At 45.4% G+C, this 21746-nt stretch overlaps 1 protein-coding gene across 1 annotated transcript in view; it reads right to left on the bottom strand.

The window, feature by feature from the left end:
• The window catches only part of pde4d (phosphodiesterase 4D, cAMP-specific), a 1019730-nt gene extending 1003346 nt beyond the window's left edge, over nt 1-16384 (bottom strand). The window contains exon 1 of the mRNA XM_072496986.1: nt 15096-16384. Coding sequence (XP_072353087.1) covers nt 15096-15148 — 53 coding nt within the window. The 5' untranslated portion in view covers nt 15149-16384. The remainder of the gene's footprint in view (nt 1-15095) is intronic.
• Nucleotides 16385-21746: the final 5362 nt, after the last annotated feature.

The following is a 21746-nucleotide window of genomic DNA, read 5'->3' as shown; positions in this document are numbered from 1 at the left end:
CCTCAGCACAGTGAGAGGCTCTCGACGTGACTCCTGACCCCCCCCAAGTCCAAACGTACTATGGGAGGGTCTCCAGCACCGCCCCCCCCCCCCCCCACTTCCAACATCCTGGCAGGGCACCCTGGCCCGATTGCCAGTGCATTAAAAAATGCCAGTTTGGCAAATTGGCAATGCCAACCTGCCACCCTGGCAGTGCGACCTGGGCACCTTAGCAGTGCTAGGCTGGCAGTGCCATAGTGCCCAGGTGCTTTTATCGGACACGCTGTGCCATGGCGGGCTGCTTTTCGGGCACAGCATAATCGTTAGATCACCCCCCCCCCCCGGCGCAGCAGATGGTTTTGGTTGCTGCGCCGAGAGATGCCCGGTTAATCAAAGGCACTTTGTCATACTTACTGGCCTTGGGAGATTCTTCTCGCCAAGGCCACACTTAAGAGTAATTTCCTGCTGGCGAACTTAGGCTCCTCACAGTTCAGGTGCTATTTTGGAAGGCTTACCTGATCTTTCCACCCCCTCATTACAGGCCCGACTCCCCCCCCAAACCCCCCCCCACAAACCACCCCCCTCCCGATTTTCAACCCCTTCCTTTTCCCTCAAGCTTGGGGAGGCTCAGAAACACACCCTCGCCCCCCTCCACCTGATAAGACCACCCTGGGCCCGATCCCTGGTAGTGACAACCTGGCACCTGGGTACCCTGGCACTGCCAGTTTGGCAGTGTCCCTTCCAACCGAGAAGTACCACTCGGGAACCCTGGTGGGGTGGCACTACAATGGTGCCCGAATTTCACTGTCAGGGTGCCAAGTCGGCAGTGCTAAGGCGTCTGTGTGCCAGAAGGAATGCCAGGGTGCCATCTTGCCCTGTCCCCGTCCATCCCCCAGGGTTCTCTGATGGCCTGGGAGACAACCCCCCCCCCCGCCTCCGGTGCCATTACGACTGGTCCACGTTTGTGTGGACCAGTACTAAACGGCGTCCTGGCGAGGTCTCCCAGGCGACCGTTAGGTGCCGGGCGCCAGAAGAATCCCACAAACGCATATTTAAATGAGCCATATGCTGATCTGGATCACACCCAGTGAGGGCGGGATCCCGGTTGCGACATCTCGTGAGATTCCGTTAAATCTTGCGAGGTGTATCGCGCGTTGAAAATTGAATGAGAGGCCTCTCGCGAGTTTCAATGGCCTCATCCTGACACCAAGTTGGGTGTGACGCGGCCACTTAATCACGTCTTTTATTTTAAATACATTTCAGTTTTAAAATTAATCAAAATCAGAAGTCTCTGCATGTAACTTTTCCATTTCAGGAACTTGTTTATTTTGCCATTTGACACAGTGAAGTTGAGAGAATGGTTGACAAAATTTTGAAAATTAGGCTAGAGATTATGACAGTGCAGCATTGCAGCAACAAAACACAACAGATGGGCAGCAGGCGAGAAGTTCATTCGACAATTCCAACTTCAGCCATCTCACTCAGGGGGAGCTGTCAATCAGAGGCTGAACACAGAACAGGCTTGCATGTCATTTTTGGACTGTCCTTCGATTTCTATCAGGCATTTACAGATCAGGTAATGCTCATGCTGGGGGAGGGCACAGTGGCACAGTTGTTAGCACTGCTGCATCACAGCGCCAGGGACCCGGGTTTAATTGCAGCCTTGGTTGACTGCCTGTGTGGAGTATGTATATCCTCCCCGTGTCTACGTGGTTTCCACCGGTGCTCCGGTTTCCTCCCACAGTTCAAAGATGTGCAGGTTAGGTGGATTGGCCGTGATAAATTGCCCCATAGTGTCGAAAAAGGTTGGGTGGAGTTACGGGAAGGGTGCTCTTTCATAGGGCCACTGCAGACCCGATGGGCCGAATGACCTCCTTCTGCGCTGTAGGGATTCTAGGAGAAAGCAAAACTCCTTTGTATGGCACTGCAGTTATACTATAAACATAGCTTAATCCAATATTAGGACCTATCAGCATATCATAACAAAATGGAGTCAGATTGCTTGGAGCACGCAGTTTCTTTTCATTTCACTTAAGAGCCATTTAGGTTTCAAAACCGATTTGTAGTCAATGTTTAGGATCAGTGAGAAATTACTTGACTTGACATTGATATTACACTTGTGGAGTATAAATACATTATTCGCATGCCATTAATAGAGGCCTCAATTCATGTCTTCAAACTCATAAGTAATGTGTTGCTCTGGAACGACAGAGAAAGCGAAAAATGGAAAAGGAAACTGAAGAATAAACGAGCTAAAAAATGGAGGCTCTTCTCTATAAATTGACCTCAGATCGTAAAATGTATGACATAGTAAGTAGAGTGGTAAACTGCATTTTTTGCTTTGTTGGCATATGAAAATTACAATTTGAATGTATGAAATGAAGGACAGGATTTTCCATGCACCTCAAAGCGTGCTTCGCGACGGTGATGAAGATCCTGCGGCTGTCAATGGGGTTTTCCGTACTACACCACCCCCCCCATCACGCCTAAACCCCCCCGCCCCCAGCAGGGCCTGAAGATCCCACCAACAAGAACAGCCGGAAAATTCCGGCTGAAAAGGGAGCTTATGCCTTGCCATGATGCGCTACGGGAGTTAAAGAACACGTTTTGCCAAACAGAAATTCAGAGAGTATTGAAGATTGCACTGGTCAGGTTGTCATCACTATGAGAATCTTTTAGCTATTTCATCCTCTTTGCATATACAATATTTCCCAACATTCCCTGAAAGCAGGTACAATGTGTTGAGGTTTTCTTCCAAAATTGGCCTGCAAATTGCAAACGTATAAAAACTTAAACTTTCTGCAAAGCGGGACATAAAATAGGGCCACTTTGCTCTATTGACTAGTTTCTTGTGTCTAAAACACCCTTGAGCTAATAAATGCATTCTCTCCATATCTGGTTAATTTATTTCAAATAAATTTAGATCAACATGATTAGAAGCCAGTCTAAAACACTGAGATAATACTCTTTCTCAGACTTAAAAAAAGACCTCAAGGATAAATCATACAGTATATTTTGTTGGTTTGTACAGAAACAGTATTTAAGAACATGTCTCATAACAAAGCAAATGCGGCTTGCGTCCCATGTTTTAAAGATTTCTACTGTCTTCAAAAGCAGAGATATTTGTGGCCGCTGGTTAAATTAAAACACTTGCCAATGGCATAATGGTAAGCTTGTCAGATGACTGAATATGTAGCTCACTGACAGATTTTACATTTCCAATCCCATTATTGCCTGTTAAATGGAAGCATTAAAGTAAGATGGAGATGGGAACACGTGGAAATGTGAGCTGGACGCTAGGTAGATGTCATTTATAAGTACAGTAGAACTGTGGGAATACAAATATGAGTGTGCTGACAGCTGAGTTGTATATGGCTCTATGTCAAGCTGTCTAAATGTTTATTTTGAATCGCAATTCAATTGCAATTCAATTGGATTTGCAATTTCCTAACGCCCAGACAGAAATACACCAATAAGCATAACTGCATATTTCATAGATTGTTTTTGTTGTTTTAAGTAGCCGTAGCTTAAATTGGAATCTGGGAGGTGAATTATAGTACATATGCAGTGTAACACTAAAAAAACAGCATACTGAAGGCTAAAGCCTGAAATGTTTAAACAGCTGCCAGATATATTTTCTGGTATTTTATTACAGTATTAATGCTGAAAGAGATTACCTCAAAATTTACAACCTTCCTCAAACCCTATCATGCTATATTACATATATACAAACTGAAATAACACCTACAAAACAAACATTACTGGACACCATTTCAATACCTATATCAATTAGTAATGTCACATCTATCTTACTTCACTATCAAAATCACTCTTTTTAAAACTGGAGAAATATACAGTACAAGTATAGGAATATTCCTTATTGGCCCCAATAAGGCATATTTTTTAAATCACTTAATAAAGTCTATCTATAGGGTTTAGATGGTATCAGTTGTTTTTCCATCATAACATTTTTCCTGTGGCATAATCAACTTGTCTACAACCCAACAATGCCCAGTGCACTTGGCAAGTACCAGAGCACAAAGAAAATCTTGGGTGGGATTTAATGGGTCTGTTAATCGTGGGAGCAATTCCTATCATGCCGCTAAATATTACGAGAGGCCAAAAACGGGATTTGCGCCGGGAGATTTCAGAACGTGATATTCCCTTGCCCTCATCGATGACAAGATCAGGTTCATGCCCAGGAAGGGCACAAAACTGATTTGCATGATTTTAATCCATTGTAATATACTTAGCGAGGATAATGTTGCATTTTCAGACCACTTTGGATCTTCCCACCCACCAAGCGTGACATCACGCGGTGCAAATTACTCCTGATTTTTAAAGGTGACGTGACCTCCGAGAGGGAGGAAGGAGTTGAGCACCACTGTCTCCATCTAGAAACAGCGAGTCTAATGGGACAGAGCCCGCTGGCAAGCTCCAGAAAGAAAGGGGGGGGGGCCTTATGGGTAGCCTGTGTGGTGAGGGGTCAGGGGGTTGGGGGTTACCAGGATGGGGGTTGTGACTGGTGTGGGCGGTCCTGAAGCCTGTGTTGTTAAAAATGTTCTTGCAGGCCTATGTGAATCTGCTGACTGTAGGTGACATGGGGTGGGGGGTAGGGTGTGATGAGAGTGGTGGAGGTGGGTTTAATGGGCTGGCTGGATGAGGTCCCAAAGGAGATGCCAATGCACTTGCCAACCTCGGGGCGGGAGCAAAAATATGAAGTGGCTATCCAGGACACTTAGGAGTAAAAGACTGACAGTAATGAGGTCTTGGAATTTTGCAGCCTGAGTGAGAAGTGTGCCTATTAGCTTTGCCTAACCCTGAAGCGGAAAGCAATTGTGCCCTCTAACATTCCTGAGACTCATGTTCATCAAACTAATTGGCCATCAAGAGTTAACCCTCAACAATGTCAGCCGCCTGCAGTCTCACCAATATGGAATGGTGGCGTTTCCTTGTTGTTTGACCGTTAGTGTGGTATGTGGAATGCTACTTAGTTGATTTTCAAATCTTTGTTACTGTTGACCGTTTAATAAACAAAATATTCTCAAAGTTAAGGAACCCAGAGTTTTATTGATTTAGATAATTTGGTTGAATTCTAAAATCGTTTGAAGTTAAAGAATGGGCTGAAAACTCAGGGTTCAAGGATAAATGCTTGGGCACACGGGTCCCAGAGGGACTTTATTGGCTTATACCCTGAACCCAGCATCTGCCATTGAGGACACATCAGTCCCAAAGCAGACATCACCGTCCAGTGGAGCTAATGAGGGCTAGGCGATCATGGAAACGTCTTGTCAGAACCCTCAGTGATATCGAGAAAAAGAGAGGGGAGAATCAGATGGGAGATCAAAGGCGACTCTGACTGGGCGAGGGCATAGTCCGCAGACAGTTATGCAATGGAGATGGGATGGTCCCTGTGATGTGAGTGAGTGTTAGGTGCCGGATAAGGTGTGGGACTGGTTGCTTCCAGGTCTGCGAGGGTAAGGGGAGGTACCGTTGTTAAACGGAAGCGACACCAACCTGACTGCCTCTTTTTCTCTCTCGTCCCAGACAGTGACCGAGGCATATCAGTATGGAGCCAGTGGAGCTAACTATTCTTCTTATCATAGCGCTGGAGGAATACAGACTCCAGCAGCAATGTGCGGCTGCACCCAGGGAAGACCCAGTGCCAGGAGGCCAGAGGGCCGCAAGGCAGGCTCAGGGGCCGGAGGCCACACCAGCCAAACACAAAGCACAAAGGCACAGAAGGAAACTGAGGGAAGACAGGACTTGAGCGTCCTTCATGCAGCTGTCGGACAGCATGTGCCGTAGGAGACTCCGTCTCACCAGGAAAACTGCGCGGTACCTGTGTCACATTCTTTCCAACTTGGCAGCAAGTGGAGGCGGAGGACACCCTCTCCCTGTGGCCATGAAGATCATGGCAGCCTTCAATGTTTATGCGACGGGGTCATTCCATGGTTCAACGTCTGACCTCTGTGCCATTTCGCAAGCATCTGCCCATAGGTGCACTCCATGCAAGGGCCTTGGACTTTATTCATTTTGACCTGGGCCAGTACAATGTGAAGGCTATAGGATGCAACATCATAGCTGATCTGCCACAGTTGCAGGGGTGATCGATTGCACTCATGTTCCTCTACGTGTCCTGTGGCATCAGGGAATCCTCTTCAACAAGAAGGAGTTCCACCCACTCAATGTCCAGCTGGTGTGTGACCACCAGATGATGTTCATGCATATGTGTGCCCGTTTTCCAAGGAATGTGTATGACAACTGCATCCTCGGGAAATTGCAAATTCCTGGAATTTTCAAGATCACCCCAGGATGGAGGGATGGCTAGTAGGGAACAGGGGATATCCCCTGAGGTCTTGGTTGATGACAGCAATGCAGAGGCCTGAGACCGATGCAGCGGTCCTTTACAAGGAGGCTCTCACATAAGAACTAGGAGCAGGAGTAGGCCATCTGGCCCCTCGAGCCTGCTCCGCCATTAAATGAGATCATGGCTGATCTTTTGTGGACTCAGCTCCACTTTCCAGCCCAAATACCATAACCCTTAATCCCTTTATTCTTCAAAAAACTATCTATCTTTATCTTAAAAACATTTAATGAAGGAGCCTCAACTACTTCACTGGGTAAGGAATTCTATAGATTCACAACCATTTGGGTGAAGAAGCTCCTCCTGAACTCAGTCCTAAATCTGCTTCCCCTTATTTTGAGGCTTTGTCCCCTAGTTCTGCCTTCACCCACCAGTGGAAACAACCTGCCTGCATCTATCCTATCTATTCCCTTCGTAAATTTTATATGTTTCTATAAGATCCCACCGCATCCTTCTAAATTCCAACAAGTACGGTCCCAGTCGACTCAACCTCTCCACATAATCCAACCCCTTCAGCTCTGGGATTAACCTAGTGAATCCCCTCTGCACACCCTCCAGCACCAGTACGTCCTTTCTCAGGTAAGGAGACCAAAACTGCAGGAGTGGCCTCACTAACACCTCATACAATTGCAGCATAACCTCCCTAGTCTTGAACTCCATCCCTCGAGCAATGAAGGACAAAACTCCATTTGCCTTCTTAATCACCTGTTGCACCTGTAAACCAACTTTTTGCGACTCATGCACTAGCACACCCAGGTCTCTGCACAGCGGCATGTTTTAATATTTTATCATTTAAATAATAATCCCTTTTCTATTATTCCTACCAAAATGGATAACCTCACATTTGTCAACATTGTATTCCATCTGCCAGACCCTAGCCCATTCACTTAACCTATCCAAATCCCTCTGCAGACTTCCGTTATCCACCGCACTTTTTGCTTTACCACTCATCTTAGTGTCGTCTGCAAACTTGGACACATTGCACTTGATCCCCAACTCCAAATCATCTCTGTAAATTGTGAACAATTGTGGGCCCAACACTGATCCCTGAGAGACACCACTAGCTACTGATTGCCATCCAGAGAAACACCCATTAATCCCCACTCTTTGCTTTCTATTAATTAACCAATCCTCTATCCATGCTACTACTTTACCCTTAATGCCATGCATCTTTATCTTATGCAGCAATCTTTTGTGTGGCACCTTGTCAAAAGCTTGCTGGAAATTCAGATATATCACATCCATTCGCTCACCGTTATCTATCGCACTGGTAATGTCCTCAAAAAATTCCACTAAATTAGTTAGGCACGACCTGCCCTTTATGAACGCATGCTCAATCTGCCCAATGGGCCAATTTCATCCAGATGCCTCGCTTTTCTTCCTTGATGATAGATTCCAGCATCTTCCCATACTACCGAAGTTAACCTCACTGGCCTATAATTACCTGCTTTCTGTCTACCTCCTTTTTTAAACAGTGGTGTCACGTTTGCTAATTTCCAATCCGCCGGGACCACCCCAGAGTGTAGTGAATTTTGGTAAATTATCACTAGGGCATTTGCAATTTCCCTAGCCATCTCTTTTAGCACTCTGGGATGCATTCCATCAGGGCCAGGAGACTTGTCTACCTTTAGCCCTATTAGCTTGCCCATCACTACCTCCTTAGTGATAACAATCATCTCAAGGTCCTCACCTGTCATAGCCTCATTTCCATCAGTCACTGGCATGTTATTTGTGTCTTCCACTGTGAAGACCGACCCAAAAATCCAGTTCAGTTCCTCAGCCATTTCCTCATCTCCCATTATTAAATCTCCCTTCTCATCCTCTGAAGGACCAATATTTACCTTAACCACTCTTTTTTATTTCATAAATTTGTCAAAACTTTTACTATCTGATTTTATATTCTGAGCAAGTTTACTCTCATAATCTATCTTACTCTTCTTTATAGCTTTTTTAGTAGCTTTCTGTTGCCCCTAAAGATTTCCCAGTCCTCTAGTCTCCCACTAATCTTTGCCACTTTGTATGCTTTTTCCTTCAATTAGATACTCTCCCTTACTTCCTTAGATATCCACGGTCGATTTTCCCTCTTTCTACCGTCCTTCCTTTTTGTTGGTATAAACCTTTGCTGACCACTGTGAAAAATCGCTTGGATGGTTCTCCACTGTTCCTCAACTGTTAACTGTTTCACCATAAAGTCTTTGCTCCCAGTCTACCTTAGCTAGCTCTTCTCTCATCCCTTTGTAATGTCCTTTGTTTAAGCACAAAACACTAGTGTTTGATTTTACCTTCTCACCCTAGTGGAAGCTTTTAAATTCCACATTTTGTGATCGCTCCTTCAGAGAGGATCCCTAACTATGAGATCATTAGTCAATCCTGTCTCATTACACAGGACCAGATCTAGGACCGTTTGTTCCCTCGTAGGTTCCATTACATACTGTTCTAGGAAACTATCCCGGATACATTCTATAAACTCCTCCTCAAGGCTGCCTTGACCGACCTGGTTAAACCAATCGACATGTAGATTAAAATCCCCCATGATAACTGCTGTACCATTTCTACATGCATCGGTTATTTCTTTGTTTATAGCCTGCCCCACCATAATGTTACTATTTGGTGGCCTATAGACTACTCCTATCAGTGACTTTTTCGCCTTACTATTCCGGATTTCCACCCAAATGGATTCAACTTTTTCCTCCATAGCACCGATGTCATCTCTTACTTGCCCGGATGTCATCCTTATATAACAGAGCTACACCACCTCCCTTACCATCCACTCTGTCCTTGCGAATAGTTTGATACCCTTAGATATTTAACTCCCAGTCGTGACCATCCTTTAACCATGTTTCAGTAATGGCCACTAAATCATAGTCATTCACGATGATTTGCGCCGCCAACTCATTTACCTTATTCCGAATACTACGAGCATTCAGGTAAAATACACTTATGTTGGCTTTTATACCTCTGTTTTGAATCTTAACACCTTGATCAATAACCTCTCTTAAGTTATTTTTCCTCTTAAACTTTCTCCTAATTTTCCTTGTCGTTGAACTCATATCTTCATGTAACAACCTGCCGCGTCGCTTTCCATTTATGTTTTTACTTCCCGTTTTATTCCTTTTAGCATTACTGGGCTATTCACTGAGCTTCCCTCAGTCACTGTACCTTGTACTGTCCCCCTTTTTGATTTTTGACTATGGCTTCTCTGCCTTACACTTTCCCCCTTACTGCCTTTTGTTGCTGTCCCTGTTTTACTACCTTCCGACTTCCTGCATCAGTTCCCATCCCCCTGCCACATTAGTTTAAACACTCCCCAACCGCTCCAGCAAATAGCTGCCCTAGGACATCAATTCCAGTCCTGCCCAGGTGCCTCACAGTGCCACCCGGTCAGTGATAGAGAGGTGCTTCGGCCTCCTCAAAATGCGCTTCTGCTGCCAAGACAGATTCGGTGGGGTCTTTCAGTACAGTCGCCAGCAGGTCTCTTGCTTCATGGTGGTCTGCTGTGCCCTACATAACTTGGCACAGCAGCGGGATGACAACCTTACTCATGAAGACCTGGAGGAGTAGCAAGTTTCTTCTGATGAGGAAGAAGTCCTGGAGGGAGTAGAGAAAGAGGTTGATGAGGAGCCGAATAATGGAGGCCAGGTGGGGAAAGGGTTTGCATGGAGATGAGGGCTATGGATAGCCTCATTGCTTCCCGCTTCATGCAGTAGGCCCAGCATGTTGTCCAACAGCTCAAGACCCATCCACCCATTCCCCCCATGGCAATATGATGAGGGTGGTAGAAACCTCAATCATCAGAGCTTGGGAACCTTTAAGTGCCTAATGACGAGTCAACGCAGGAGGGTGATGACAACTCGCATTGAAGAATGGTGTGTGATGCTCCTCAATTATTGCTTAAGTCTGACTCCTGCCTGTCTAAAGCCAGCACGCTGACTCCCCGGTACATGAGAGAGTGAGGTTTGGCCCTACATTTTTTTGTCCCTGAGCGCGGGAGGGGGATTATGGGTGCAAGTCCAGAGTTCACTGATTCATGCCTGAATACTTTCACAATTAATGAAACATTCGCTATGAGATGCTTCACCCTCTGCCTGACATTCAGGACGTGTGAAACGATCTTCGTTCAGATGGGAAAAAGCGCTGTGTCACAGGGAGGAGGGGTAACAAAATTGAGGCCTTATGATTGTGAAGACTAATAGAATTTAATAAAATGATACCTCCCGTGCCCATGCTGTGCCTCAACAATTCCTCCCACTATGTCGAGGTGTATTCCCCGGATGCACATAAGAAGTGGAGATGGCCTGCTGCCTTCCATGACCTGTTGCCTGAGATGCTTGGCGGGCGTCCTCTAGAGGGTAAGCTGGCACTGGTATTGCCGCATCACTTTGCCCGCTACTTCTGAGTTGCAGCAATATAAGGAAAGAAGGATTCAGATTGGTTGGTCACTCCCAGAGTCTCCTGGATGAATGGCCCCAGGAGGTGCTCCAGCAGGTTCTCCTCCCTCCTGGTGCCCGGGGTTACTCTATGGGACTGAGGGGTAGCTGAAATGAGCACCAGAAGCCTCACCCTCATCTGGGACAATCAATCCTGGAGGTCCGCCATTGTCTGTACCATGGTATTGAACTCCAGCTGTCATGGTCCGCAGGCACTGAGCCATGCTTCAGAGCTCTCCCGTCATGGTCTGAGCCTGTTGCCCCAGGCTTTCCAATGTGGTCGCCACCCTTGCAGTGTTGGCCTGGGTGCCATGCATCACAGGCAACATCTCCTGCATTAGAAAGCTCTGGGACTTCTCCATTCAGCCTTGAGTCGCACGAGTGTCACTGACAACTGGTATACCTGGCTCTGCCTTTGCATCTCCAGCAGCTGAGGGACGAATGTGTCCAGAGGCATGGCACCTGCCTGGGGAACAGCTGTGTCCGTGGATCTAGCAGACCTCTGAGTTCAAATTCAAACAACTGATCAAAATTCTTACTGAATGGTGCAGTGGTTTGGCACAGGGCCCTTTCACCTTTGGCAGCTGGCTCTGAATTCATCCTAGACTGGCTTGCACTCTGCAGCAGTGACATCAGTACTTATTGAACCGATGCAAGAAGCATTTGGCAGTTAAATCAAACTAAGACAACAGTAGAACTCTTCCAACACCAGCATTCCACCGCTCTCATTGCGCCATACAGAACTTCCTGCAGCGCACATTCTGACATTCCTTTTGTGTTGGAGGAGACAATATTATGCACAACGAAACCACTCGCCATAATATTCAAATATCACATATTTAAAAAATAATGGGGGTGGTCCGGGGGATCACCAACGTGGGCGGAAAATCAGGAGAGAATCGGGAAATGTGATTCTCTCCAGAGAAGATCACGTTTCACGCCCCTTACTGGTGACGTCACGAGGTTCACAGCCACAAAGGGCAAGGACATCATTTTAATTCTTTGAATACATTTCAATGTAATTACCCAACATGATGTCACATCGCCGAGGTTAACTTGAAGACGTGAATCAATCACGGGGTTGCTCCCGGGGGCACGCAGATAAGTATATCCCCAGGGGGAAGAGGGGTATGCTCAGGCAGTACCCTGGCACTGCCCCTTGGCACTGCCAAGTTGCCAACCTGGCAGTGCTGACCCTGTGCCAAGGGGCAGTGCCAGAGAAAGTACCAGGGACAGACCCTCTGCGAGCCACATGGGAGGGGCTTCCCGTTTTGTGTGGTGGGGGGAGAGCACCAAGGCCATTAAGGGAGGAACCTCCAGGCACGCGGCGGGCAGCTGACAGTGAAGGGGGAACTTAAATGCACTGGGGGAGTGGGAGGCAATGGTGAGTGGGCAGTGAAGGGTGCAGCGGGTTGTGAGCAGTGAAGAGGGTGGAATGCTGACGATATTTCCCACTGGAGCGCGCGAGGGGGAAAAGCGGCCGAAGGTTCTACAGGGATGGGAGGAGGGGAACGCCAGCAACACCTCCAAGGGAGGGGGGGGGTTGACCTTCAGTTCTAACCAGGGTGCCCTTTAAAGATGGCACCCCGATCTCTGTGGAGTTAGCCTTGCCAATCAGGCCCCGTCCCACCAGAGTGATGGTGTAAATCTCACCCACCTGATTTTTTTTTTACTCAGAGGCTCAAGATCAAATTGAACTGGTCTGTGCGCTGTAGAACTAGCTGGCGGTTTTCAATCTGAGCCTGACACTTTGAAAAAATATGATAAGGCTCCGTCCATATTCTTCAAACGCTGTCCTCTGCACAAGACATGTATTGCTGTAGAATACCTTCTCTACTTTTCTCCCTTTCTGTCCTCAAATTTCCCTATTATTCAAGGGAATAATAGTCTGATTGAAGTTTATGAATGAAAATAGCAGTCAATTATTTCAGTCAAAGGTAGAAAATGGAAAATTGTCATTCATGATTATTTTGAAATAATCCATGAATACAATCATTAAGAGCTCAATGAGCAAAGGTCTGAATTACATGTAAGCCCAGCTATGATACGTTCAGTTTAGTATCCATTGAAAGAATACACATTCGCTTATTAGACAGATAATGTACTCTCCTCTCGAGGCAACATTACCGTGACTGGTGACTACGGGTAAATAAATGCACTTCAGATGATTTAGAATCCATCTGAGCTAGGTTAGCTCAGTACATTTCTGGTCTGATTTCATATTGAGAAAGCACTGTCAAGCTCCTTAATATCTTTTATAATAAACGTATTTAACTTTAACATAATTTTTTGCTGCTCAGAAAATGTTGGTGATTCTAACATTATTGGATAATCTGGGTGGATTGAGTCACTGAGCTCAACAAATGATCAAGCCAAATTAATCTACAGTTGAAGCAACAACTTTACTGAAGGATTCGGCTAACAATTAGAAACTTAATTCAGCTCCCTGCTCAACAAGCTCATGCACACAAGAATATGCCAACAAAGTGGCTGGAATAAAAAAGGAAACAAGAGTTTTAAAATTATAATTGCTATTTAAATCAGTTCAATTTGGAAAGGCAGTACTGGTGACACAACACTTTTTGATTATTTCCCCATGTTGTTTTTCCTCCAAGATATTAGTTATATGTTGTTACTAATGTGCCAAATACACATGGAGAGGATGATTTTGGCCCATCATGGCTGTTCGCGAGAATGGCGACCCGGGCGCAAAATATCACAAGAGCCAGGAAATACAATTCTCGCCAGTGAGATTGCATTTCCCGATTTTACATTTACATATAATTAACGAGCCCCCGCCACATGATCCCCCCCTTACTAAATGTTCATAACTCGCCAACGTGGTCTCAGCAAGGTTAACAGCTATTTAAATGCCAACTTGGCACTGCCAGGTCAACCTCTGCCAGGGGCAATGCCAGGGTGGGCCCTCTGGGCAACCCCATGGGAGGGGTGCCGCTTATGTGTGGGGGAGAGCTGATGCATATGAGGATGGAGATTGCTTCTGAGACTGCAGTGATGGGGAGCGACGAGATTGCCCCCCAGGACTTTGGTGCTTGGAGGGTTTAGCGGTTTGGGTGGTGCCACAAAGTTGGTTTGTGGGTGGGGTGAAGAGGGGGTGGAAAGCCCCTGGCTTGTGCTGCATGGTGGTGGAGGGGGGAGCCCCCGATGCTTGTGAGGCCCCACCTGCCAGACTGGTATAAACCACGGCCACTCATTTCTTTCCCCTCATAGTGCCTGAAAATCTGGCATAAAAACTCGGCTCTACAGCTGGAAAACTACACGGCGGTCTTGAGTCAGAGCCTGACCCAGAAAAAAATGGGAAAATTCTGCCCTTGGAGTTTATAATGTGGTTAGTTTAAATAGAGTATGTGAAAATCAACAAGTAATTTAACAAGTAGATCATTGATGAAAGGTGATGCATGGGTTACAAACTGGTTTCTGAACTACTCAGGTCAAGATCTGACTAGTTCCTGTTTCCTCGTACCGTCAGAGAGCACTACCCTCTCTGCCTTAAGTGACTACATATTTTGCATTGCTCCACATTTCAAATGTGTCAAATTTAATTTATTGATTACATAGTGCACAGACCTAATGTAAAAATATGTAGACCCATAAGAATATTTACTGAATTGTAAAAAAGAGCATTAAAGATTAAAACTAATACTACCAATACATTACTTTTGTTGCATTCTGAAATTTAGGTAAATACAAGATCTATTATTGTAATTACAAGATATATGAAAACATTTTTAAAAATTCTATTACATTTCTGCAGAGAATCGTCCTCATTCTGTACTAACCATTAAGGAGTGAAGGGATTTTTCAAGAGCCTGGACTGCCTCGCATGATGCTTCAAAACAACTAGATCTGAAGGACCTTTTATCTCTTGCTGATCTTCCCTTTTATTAAAATCAGCAAGAAGTTTAACTGATGAATTAAAATTATAAATGTATTGCACAGTAGTAAGGATTAAGGGACAGTGCATGCATGGCTCTGCAGTTATAGTAACAGAAATGTGTTTTATGCTAGTCATTAGACAAATAAATACCTTGTCTCATTCAGTTTCCGAAAGAAAATACTGAGGGTTAAGATAGCATAAAGCACCTTTACACACGCCCATGAGTGTCCTGGAAGCTCGCAACTACTGAATTTTAACATTTATTTCACTGTATCTCTTATTAGCTGTGCTAACAACGATTAACATATTAGAATTTCACATATCCTTCCAAATGGGGAACATGCAGCGTACGAATAATGACAAGCACATTTTCAGCAAATTATATCAGTACTTCTGGCTACTGAACTTTTCTGGTACAACTTACCATATCCATGAATGCCTCCTGAAGGGGAAATTGTTCACATGCATCATTTCCATGGATCTTCGTTTGCAGGGATTAGTCAAATCCTTAAAATTGAGTTGCGCCGATACCTTAATACACAATCAACTTCTGGCAGCAATCTAACAGATCCTCTCTGTTAATCTTGACCACAATATATGTCGGGCCATTTTTGTACATCTTCAGTCATTGGATTGTTCATGTAAATCAGTTTAAAATCACACTGCAGCTTGAAATATCAGTGCAGTCATTGTTCCGTTTATGACAATTTTTTAAGCTTAACTTGAATTAATTGGGTAAACTCCTGTTTCTAGTGCATGAGGATAATTAAAACAGTACTTAGGATCAAGTGCAAAGTGAAAAGCAGGTAGAAGCACTCTGACAGAAAATATACGCCATCTTCCAGCATTATGTAAAATTCCTACAATGTAAGAAGGCAGAGGCAGATCTGCAGAAGACTCTTAATTATTATTAAAGGAAGGTGTATAGTTTTACTTTCTTTTTCTTCGTATTCTTTCCGCAAACCTTTCAGCTCCCTTGCAGCATACATTCATTTTGAAATTGACAGAAACCAGATACTTCTTCATTAAGTACTCCTTCTAGGGTGATGATCATGTTGATATTCACAATATTGCACTGCTACTAAATAAACTTTGCACTAATAGTTAAAAGACAATGGATTCAGTCATTCACATCTACAGCAACGCACGGAGCCCTTACTACTCCAAGTCTCAGGTTGATGTTTTTCTGTCACCATAAGCATTTTTGCGATTGTTCACACATTCTGATGTTTTTCAACAATGCATTATATTTCTAAAATAGATTTTTATTAAAGCAATGTGTGCTTCTATGGTTCAAAACAACTAAGCTGTTGATCTTCTTAATCCATACAACCTGTGCAATTTGTCATTAAAGTAAATAACAAAGAACAGAAGGATGTCAGTAGTGACACAAAGAAAGGTGAAGAGGAATGCTCCAAATCTGAATGTCATCTAAGAACCTCTTCCCTACCGTCCTTGATCCTTTTTTTCCAATCCAGTTCACCAACAGTTGTCATTACTGTTCTGGCATTGTGATCATCTGCTTGAAGTCTGTGGTCTCCAAACCTTGCATTTTTCTAAACGCAGAGCAATAGGAAAGGCTCTCATTCAACTGCGAAGTGTCCTGACAATGCTAATGTAGCATGTGGGTTCAGGCATCTCCAGAGTGTCTGACATGTAGCACAGAAAGGTTCAGAACATTCTCAGTGTCTCGGTTACTTTACTCTGCTGCAGAACCAGCTTCAATCTTGTGAGAATGCTGCTGCACAAGGGATGTGCTGTCGTCAAGGGGCCCCTTTAGGTAGGTTCCCTCTTCAACAAATGTATTCATAAGCTTGTTTTCAGCTAACATCATATTAAATGGGTTTATTAAAGATCGTACACACTGCAGGAGTAGAAAACAATTGCTATGTTTCTTTATTTCCATCTGATGAACACCAATGTTATTAATAATCAGTTCACCCTAAAATACCCTAAAGGACCCCTTGACAGCATAGTTAATGCCTTTTTAGGACAAGTGGGAAGTAGTAAACAATGAACAAACAGATATGGGATACAAGCTTCAAAAGACAAATGAAGAAAAAAGAATGCACAATTCAAATGAGGATTTTTTAATTTTTAATTAAATATAAAAAATTTAAATTGTAAGTTGATTACTTACAAAGTGATCATGATTCAATAATCATTACAGATATACTCTGAAATGATATTTGAGTGCTTGTTTAGTAGGTTTGTGGCAACAGAATTATAGAATTTAAACGATTCAATTAAAAAAGTTATCTATAAAACATAACAACCTATTGCATTTTCTCTTGAGGTAAACTGCTGAGGAACCCTTCAGTAGCACCGCAATGCTACAGCATTATTCATGTTCGTGCTCTGCCGAGAGCTGCTGTTTATGTTGTGGATGGAGTGCCGATCAAGCAGGCTGCTTTGTCTTGGATGGTGTTGAGCCTCTTGAGTGCTACTGGAGTTGCACTCATTCAGACAAGTGGAGAGTATTCCTCACTTGTGTCTCGTACATGGGGGGACAGAATTTGGGGAGTCATGAGGTGAGTTACTTGTTGCAGAATGCACTGACCTGCTCTTGCAGCCTGAGTATTTATGTGGCTATACCAGTTAAGTTTCTGATCAAGGGTAACCATGAAAATGTTGATGGCGAGAGATTTTGAATGCCACTGAATATCAAGGAAAGATGGTTAGATTCACTTTTGTTGGAGCTCGGCATTGCCTTGCACTTGTGTGGCATGAATGTTATTTCCCATTTAGTAGCCCAAGTCTGAATGTTTCCCAGGTCTTGTTGCAAATGAGCTTGGGCGACCTCATTATTTGAAGAGTTTCGAATGGGCCTGAAGACCTTTGGAGCATCAGTGAACATCCCCACTCTGACCTCATGGTGGAGGGAAGGTCATCGATGAAGCAGCTGAAGATGTTAGGGCCTAGGACTACTCTGAGGAACTCCTGCAGAGATTTCCAGGGACTGAGATAATTAGTCTTCAGTCATCACAACCATCTTCCTTCGTGCTAGATATGACTCCAGCTGGTGGAATCTTTCTCCTGAATCCTATTTACTTCAATCTTACGAGGGTTCCTTGATGCTAAATTTGGTTAAATGCTACCTTGATGTCAAGGGCAGTCACTCTGACATTCAATTATTTTATCCATGTTCGTACCAAAGCTGTAATGATGACAGGAGCTGAGGGGTCCTGGCAGAACACAAACTGAACATCGCTCAGTAAGTTACCGGTCAATAAATATGGCTTGACAGCACTGTCAATGACATCTTCTCTCTCTGCTGACCATTGAGAGTAGATTGATGGAGCAGTAATTGGTCAAATTATATTTGTCCTGCTTTTGTGGCTGGACATTCCTGAATATACATTTCCACATTGCTGAATAAATGCTGCTGTTATAACTGTACTGGAACAATTTGGCTAGGATGCACAGATAGTTCTGTCACTACAACTAGTGACAGGGCCCACAGTCTTTTCTATAGCCAATGCAGTAAGCTGTTTCTCGATGTTCGTGGAGTAAATCAATTTGGTTCAAGATTGACATCTGTGATTTTGGGAACCTTAGGAGGAGGCTAAGATGGGTCATCAACTGAGCACTTCTGGTTTAAGATTGTTGCTTCAGCCTTGACTTTTTCAATGATAAGATCATAAGACGTAGGAACAGAAGTAGGCTCCCCTCATCATTGAGGATAGATGTATTTTTGGAGACTTCTCCTTCAGTTAGCTGTTCAATTGTCCACCACAACTCACAGCTGGATATGTGGCAGCACTGCAGAACATTGATCTGATCGGTTGGTTGTGGAATTGCTTAACTCTCTCTACAGCATGCTGCTTCTGCTGGTTGTAGTTTCACCAGGCTAGTGCTTCATTTTTAGGTATGCCTATGCTGTTCTTGGCATATTCTTCTCCACTTCTCATTTAATCAAGGTTGGTCCTTGATAGAGTGAAAGGTATTGCAGGCCATGAGGTTACAACTGGGTGAAATACAATTCTGCTGCCACTGATGGCCCACAGAGTTTCATAGATGTCCAGTTACCAGTTGCTACATCTGTTCTGAATCTATTCCATTCAACATGGTGGTACTGCCACACAACAGGAGTGAGAGTATCCTTAGTGTGAAGACAGGACAAGCCATTTTTTCATCCTGGTTGATGAAAAGCTGGGAAGGGGTGGCATATATTTTGGAGGGTGCCCTGTGCATATCGGAAGCTACTCCCCTAAGACTGTACTCCCTCCTTTGTGCCTGGTCTCCAAAAGCTGCCCCCCTCCCCACCCCACCCCACCCCCTACACTCTCTCCAGGGTGGCTGATCACTCGCCATCCTAAAAGCTTGGGACTCATCTGGGTCCAATTGCCATGATCTTCTTCCCTGGGCTTCCTTGCAATCCCAGCAGTGCCCACTACTTAGTTGTAGATTGATTGACAACTTGGACAGCACAAATGGATAGCACTGTGGCTTCATAGCGTCAGGGCCCCAGGTTTGATTCCCCGCTGGGTCACTGTCTGTGTGGAGTCTGCACGTTCTCCCCGTGTCTGCGTGGATTTCCTCCAGGTGCTCCGGTTTCTCCCCACAGTCCAAAGACGTGCAGGTTTGGCCATGATAAATTCCCCTTTGTGTCCAAAAATAAGGTTAGATGGGGTTATTGGGTTCCGAGGATAGGGTGGAAGTAAGGGCTTAAGTGGGTCAGTGTAGACTCGATGGGCCGAATGGCCTCCTTCGGCACTGTATGTTCTATGTAACTCTTGAGGGCAGGAGGGGTCTCACACTTAGCTTGTTAAGGCTGCACCCAGTAAATTATTACCTTATTTAAAGTCAGACACCAAGAGATCCATCTGATCTTTACTGTCGGAACTGTTCACACCTGAGTAGAATCATAGAATCATAGAAGTTTACAGCATGGAAACAGGCCCTTCGGCCCAACCAGTCCATGCCGCCCAGTTTTTACCATTAAGCTAGTCCCAGTTGCCCGCACTTGGCCCATAACCCTCTATACCCATCTTACCCATGTAACTATCTAAATGTTTTTTAAAAGACACAGAAGTCTTGCAACACCAGGTTAAAGTCCAACAGGTTTGTTTCGATGTCACTAGCTTTCGGAGCGCTGCTCCTCCCTCGGGTGAATGAGAAGAACATCAGGTTTTAGAATTACGAGGGGGCCATTCGGCCCCTCCATCCAGTTCTGTACTCAGAAAGATCCCGGCTGATCTTCCACTTTCACTCCAGCTTCCTGCATTATCCCCACATCCCTTTAATTCCCTTAGAATGCAAATATCTATAGTCTCTGTCTGAATATATTCCATTAACACATCCACAGCCCCTGAGGTAGATAATTCCAAAGATTAATGACCCTTTGAGTGAAGAACGTTCTATTGCAGCATCTTTTTTTTCTTTATTCGTTTATGGGATGTGGGCGTCTCTGGCTGGGTCGGCATTTACTGTCCATCCCAAAGGGAATTTAAGAGTCAACCACATTGCTGTGGGTCTGGAGTCACAGGTAGGCCAGACCGGGTAAGGACGGCAGGTTTCCTTCCCGAAAGGACATTGGTGAACCAGATGGGTTTTTACAACAATCGACAATGGCTTCATGGTCACCATTAAACTTTTAATTCAAATTTCACCATCTGCCATGGCGAGATTCGAACCCGGGTCCCGAATCATTACACTGGGCCTCTGGATTACTACTCCAGCGACAATTACTACTCCAGCTTGCTAAGGTATTGCGGGTTAATTGCACAGTGGGGGACTAGAGTCACGTATAAATAAGACTTTTTAGATTCATTTCTTCCATTGATCTGTTTTTCCTTCATCATTGTTCCCCTCCCCTTCCCCCACTCCACATAGCCAACTGTTCCTAATTACCCTTTAAACACTGCTTACCTCTGTTGTGCTATTAATATATTTTGATCTCTTTATGTTCACCCTTGTTAGCCTTAACCACTGCCATTTACATTCCTTTTATCTTCTGTCCTCGACATCTTTGTCAATCTCCACCTATCGCTGGCCCCCTATTCAGCCCCAATGCTCCACTCCCCCTCCCCCCCCACTACAGTATAAATCTGATCCCATTTCCAGTTCTCTCCAGCTTTGACAAAGAGCCATCCAGAATCGAAACGTTAGCTCCCTTCTCCCTCCACAGATGCTGTCAGAGCTGCTGAGATTGTCCAGTATTTTTTGTTATTGTTTCAGATTCCAGCATCCGCAGTAATCTGCTTTTATAAATAAGTCTAGTTGGAGTTTTAGAAATTAATAGATTTATTGAATTTGCGATGTTGGGATTTGAACAAATGGCCTCTGGCACGCTGGTCTGTTACCATAACCAAGATGCTATCCATTACAACCAAACAGCATTAGCAGAAAATAAAGTGGAAAGGAAATAGACCAGGGGCGAAATTCTCCGGAAACGGCGCAATGTCCGCCAACTGGCGCCCAAAAGGGCGCAAATCAGACGGGCATCGCGCCGCCCCAAAGGTGCGGAATGCTCCGCATCTTTGGGGGCCGAGCCCCAACCTTAAGGGGCTAGGTCGGCGCCGGAGGAATTTCCGCCCCGCCAGCTGGCGGAAAAGGCCTTTGGTGCCCCGCCAACTGGCACGGAAATGACATCTCCGGGCGGCGCATGCGTGGGAGCGTTAGCGGCCGCTGACGGCATTCCCGCGCATGCGCAGTGGAGGGAGTCTCTTCCGCCTCCGCCATGGTGGAGACCGTGGCGGAGGCGGAAGGGAAAGAGTGCCCCCATGGCACAGGCCCGCCTGCGGATCGGTGGGCCCCGATCGCGGGCCAGGCCACCGTGGGGGCGCCACCGTGGGGGCACCCCCCGGGGTCAGATCGCACCGCGCCGCCCCCCCCCCAGGACCCTGGAGCCTGCCCGCGCCGCCTTGTCCCGCCGGTAAGGTAGGTGGTTTAATTTACGCCGGCAGGACAGGCATTTTAGCGGCGGGACTTTGGCCCATGCGGGCCGGAGAATCGCGCGGGGGGGCCCGCCAACCGGTGCGCCGCGATTCCCGCCCCCGCCCAATTTCCGGTGCCGGAGACTTCGGCAACCGGCGGGGGCGGGATTCACGCCAGCCCCCGGCGATTCTCCGAC

The sequence above is a fragment of the Scyliorhinus torazame genome, chromosome 3 (assembly GCF_047496885.1).
Source record: "Scyliorhinus torazame isolate Kashiwa2021f chromosome 3, sScyTor2.1, whole genome shotgun sequence".
Taxonomy (NCBI): domain Eukaryota; kingdom Metazoa; phylum Chordata; class Chondrichthyes; order Carcharhiniformes; family Scyliorhinidae; genus Scyliorhinus; species Scyliorhinus torazame.
This window is presented reverse-complemented; position numbering and strand designations above follow the sequence as displayed.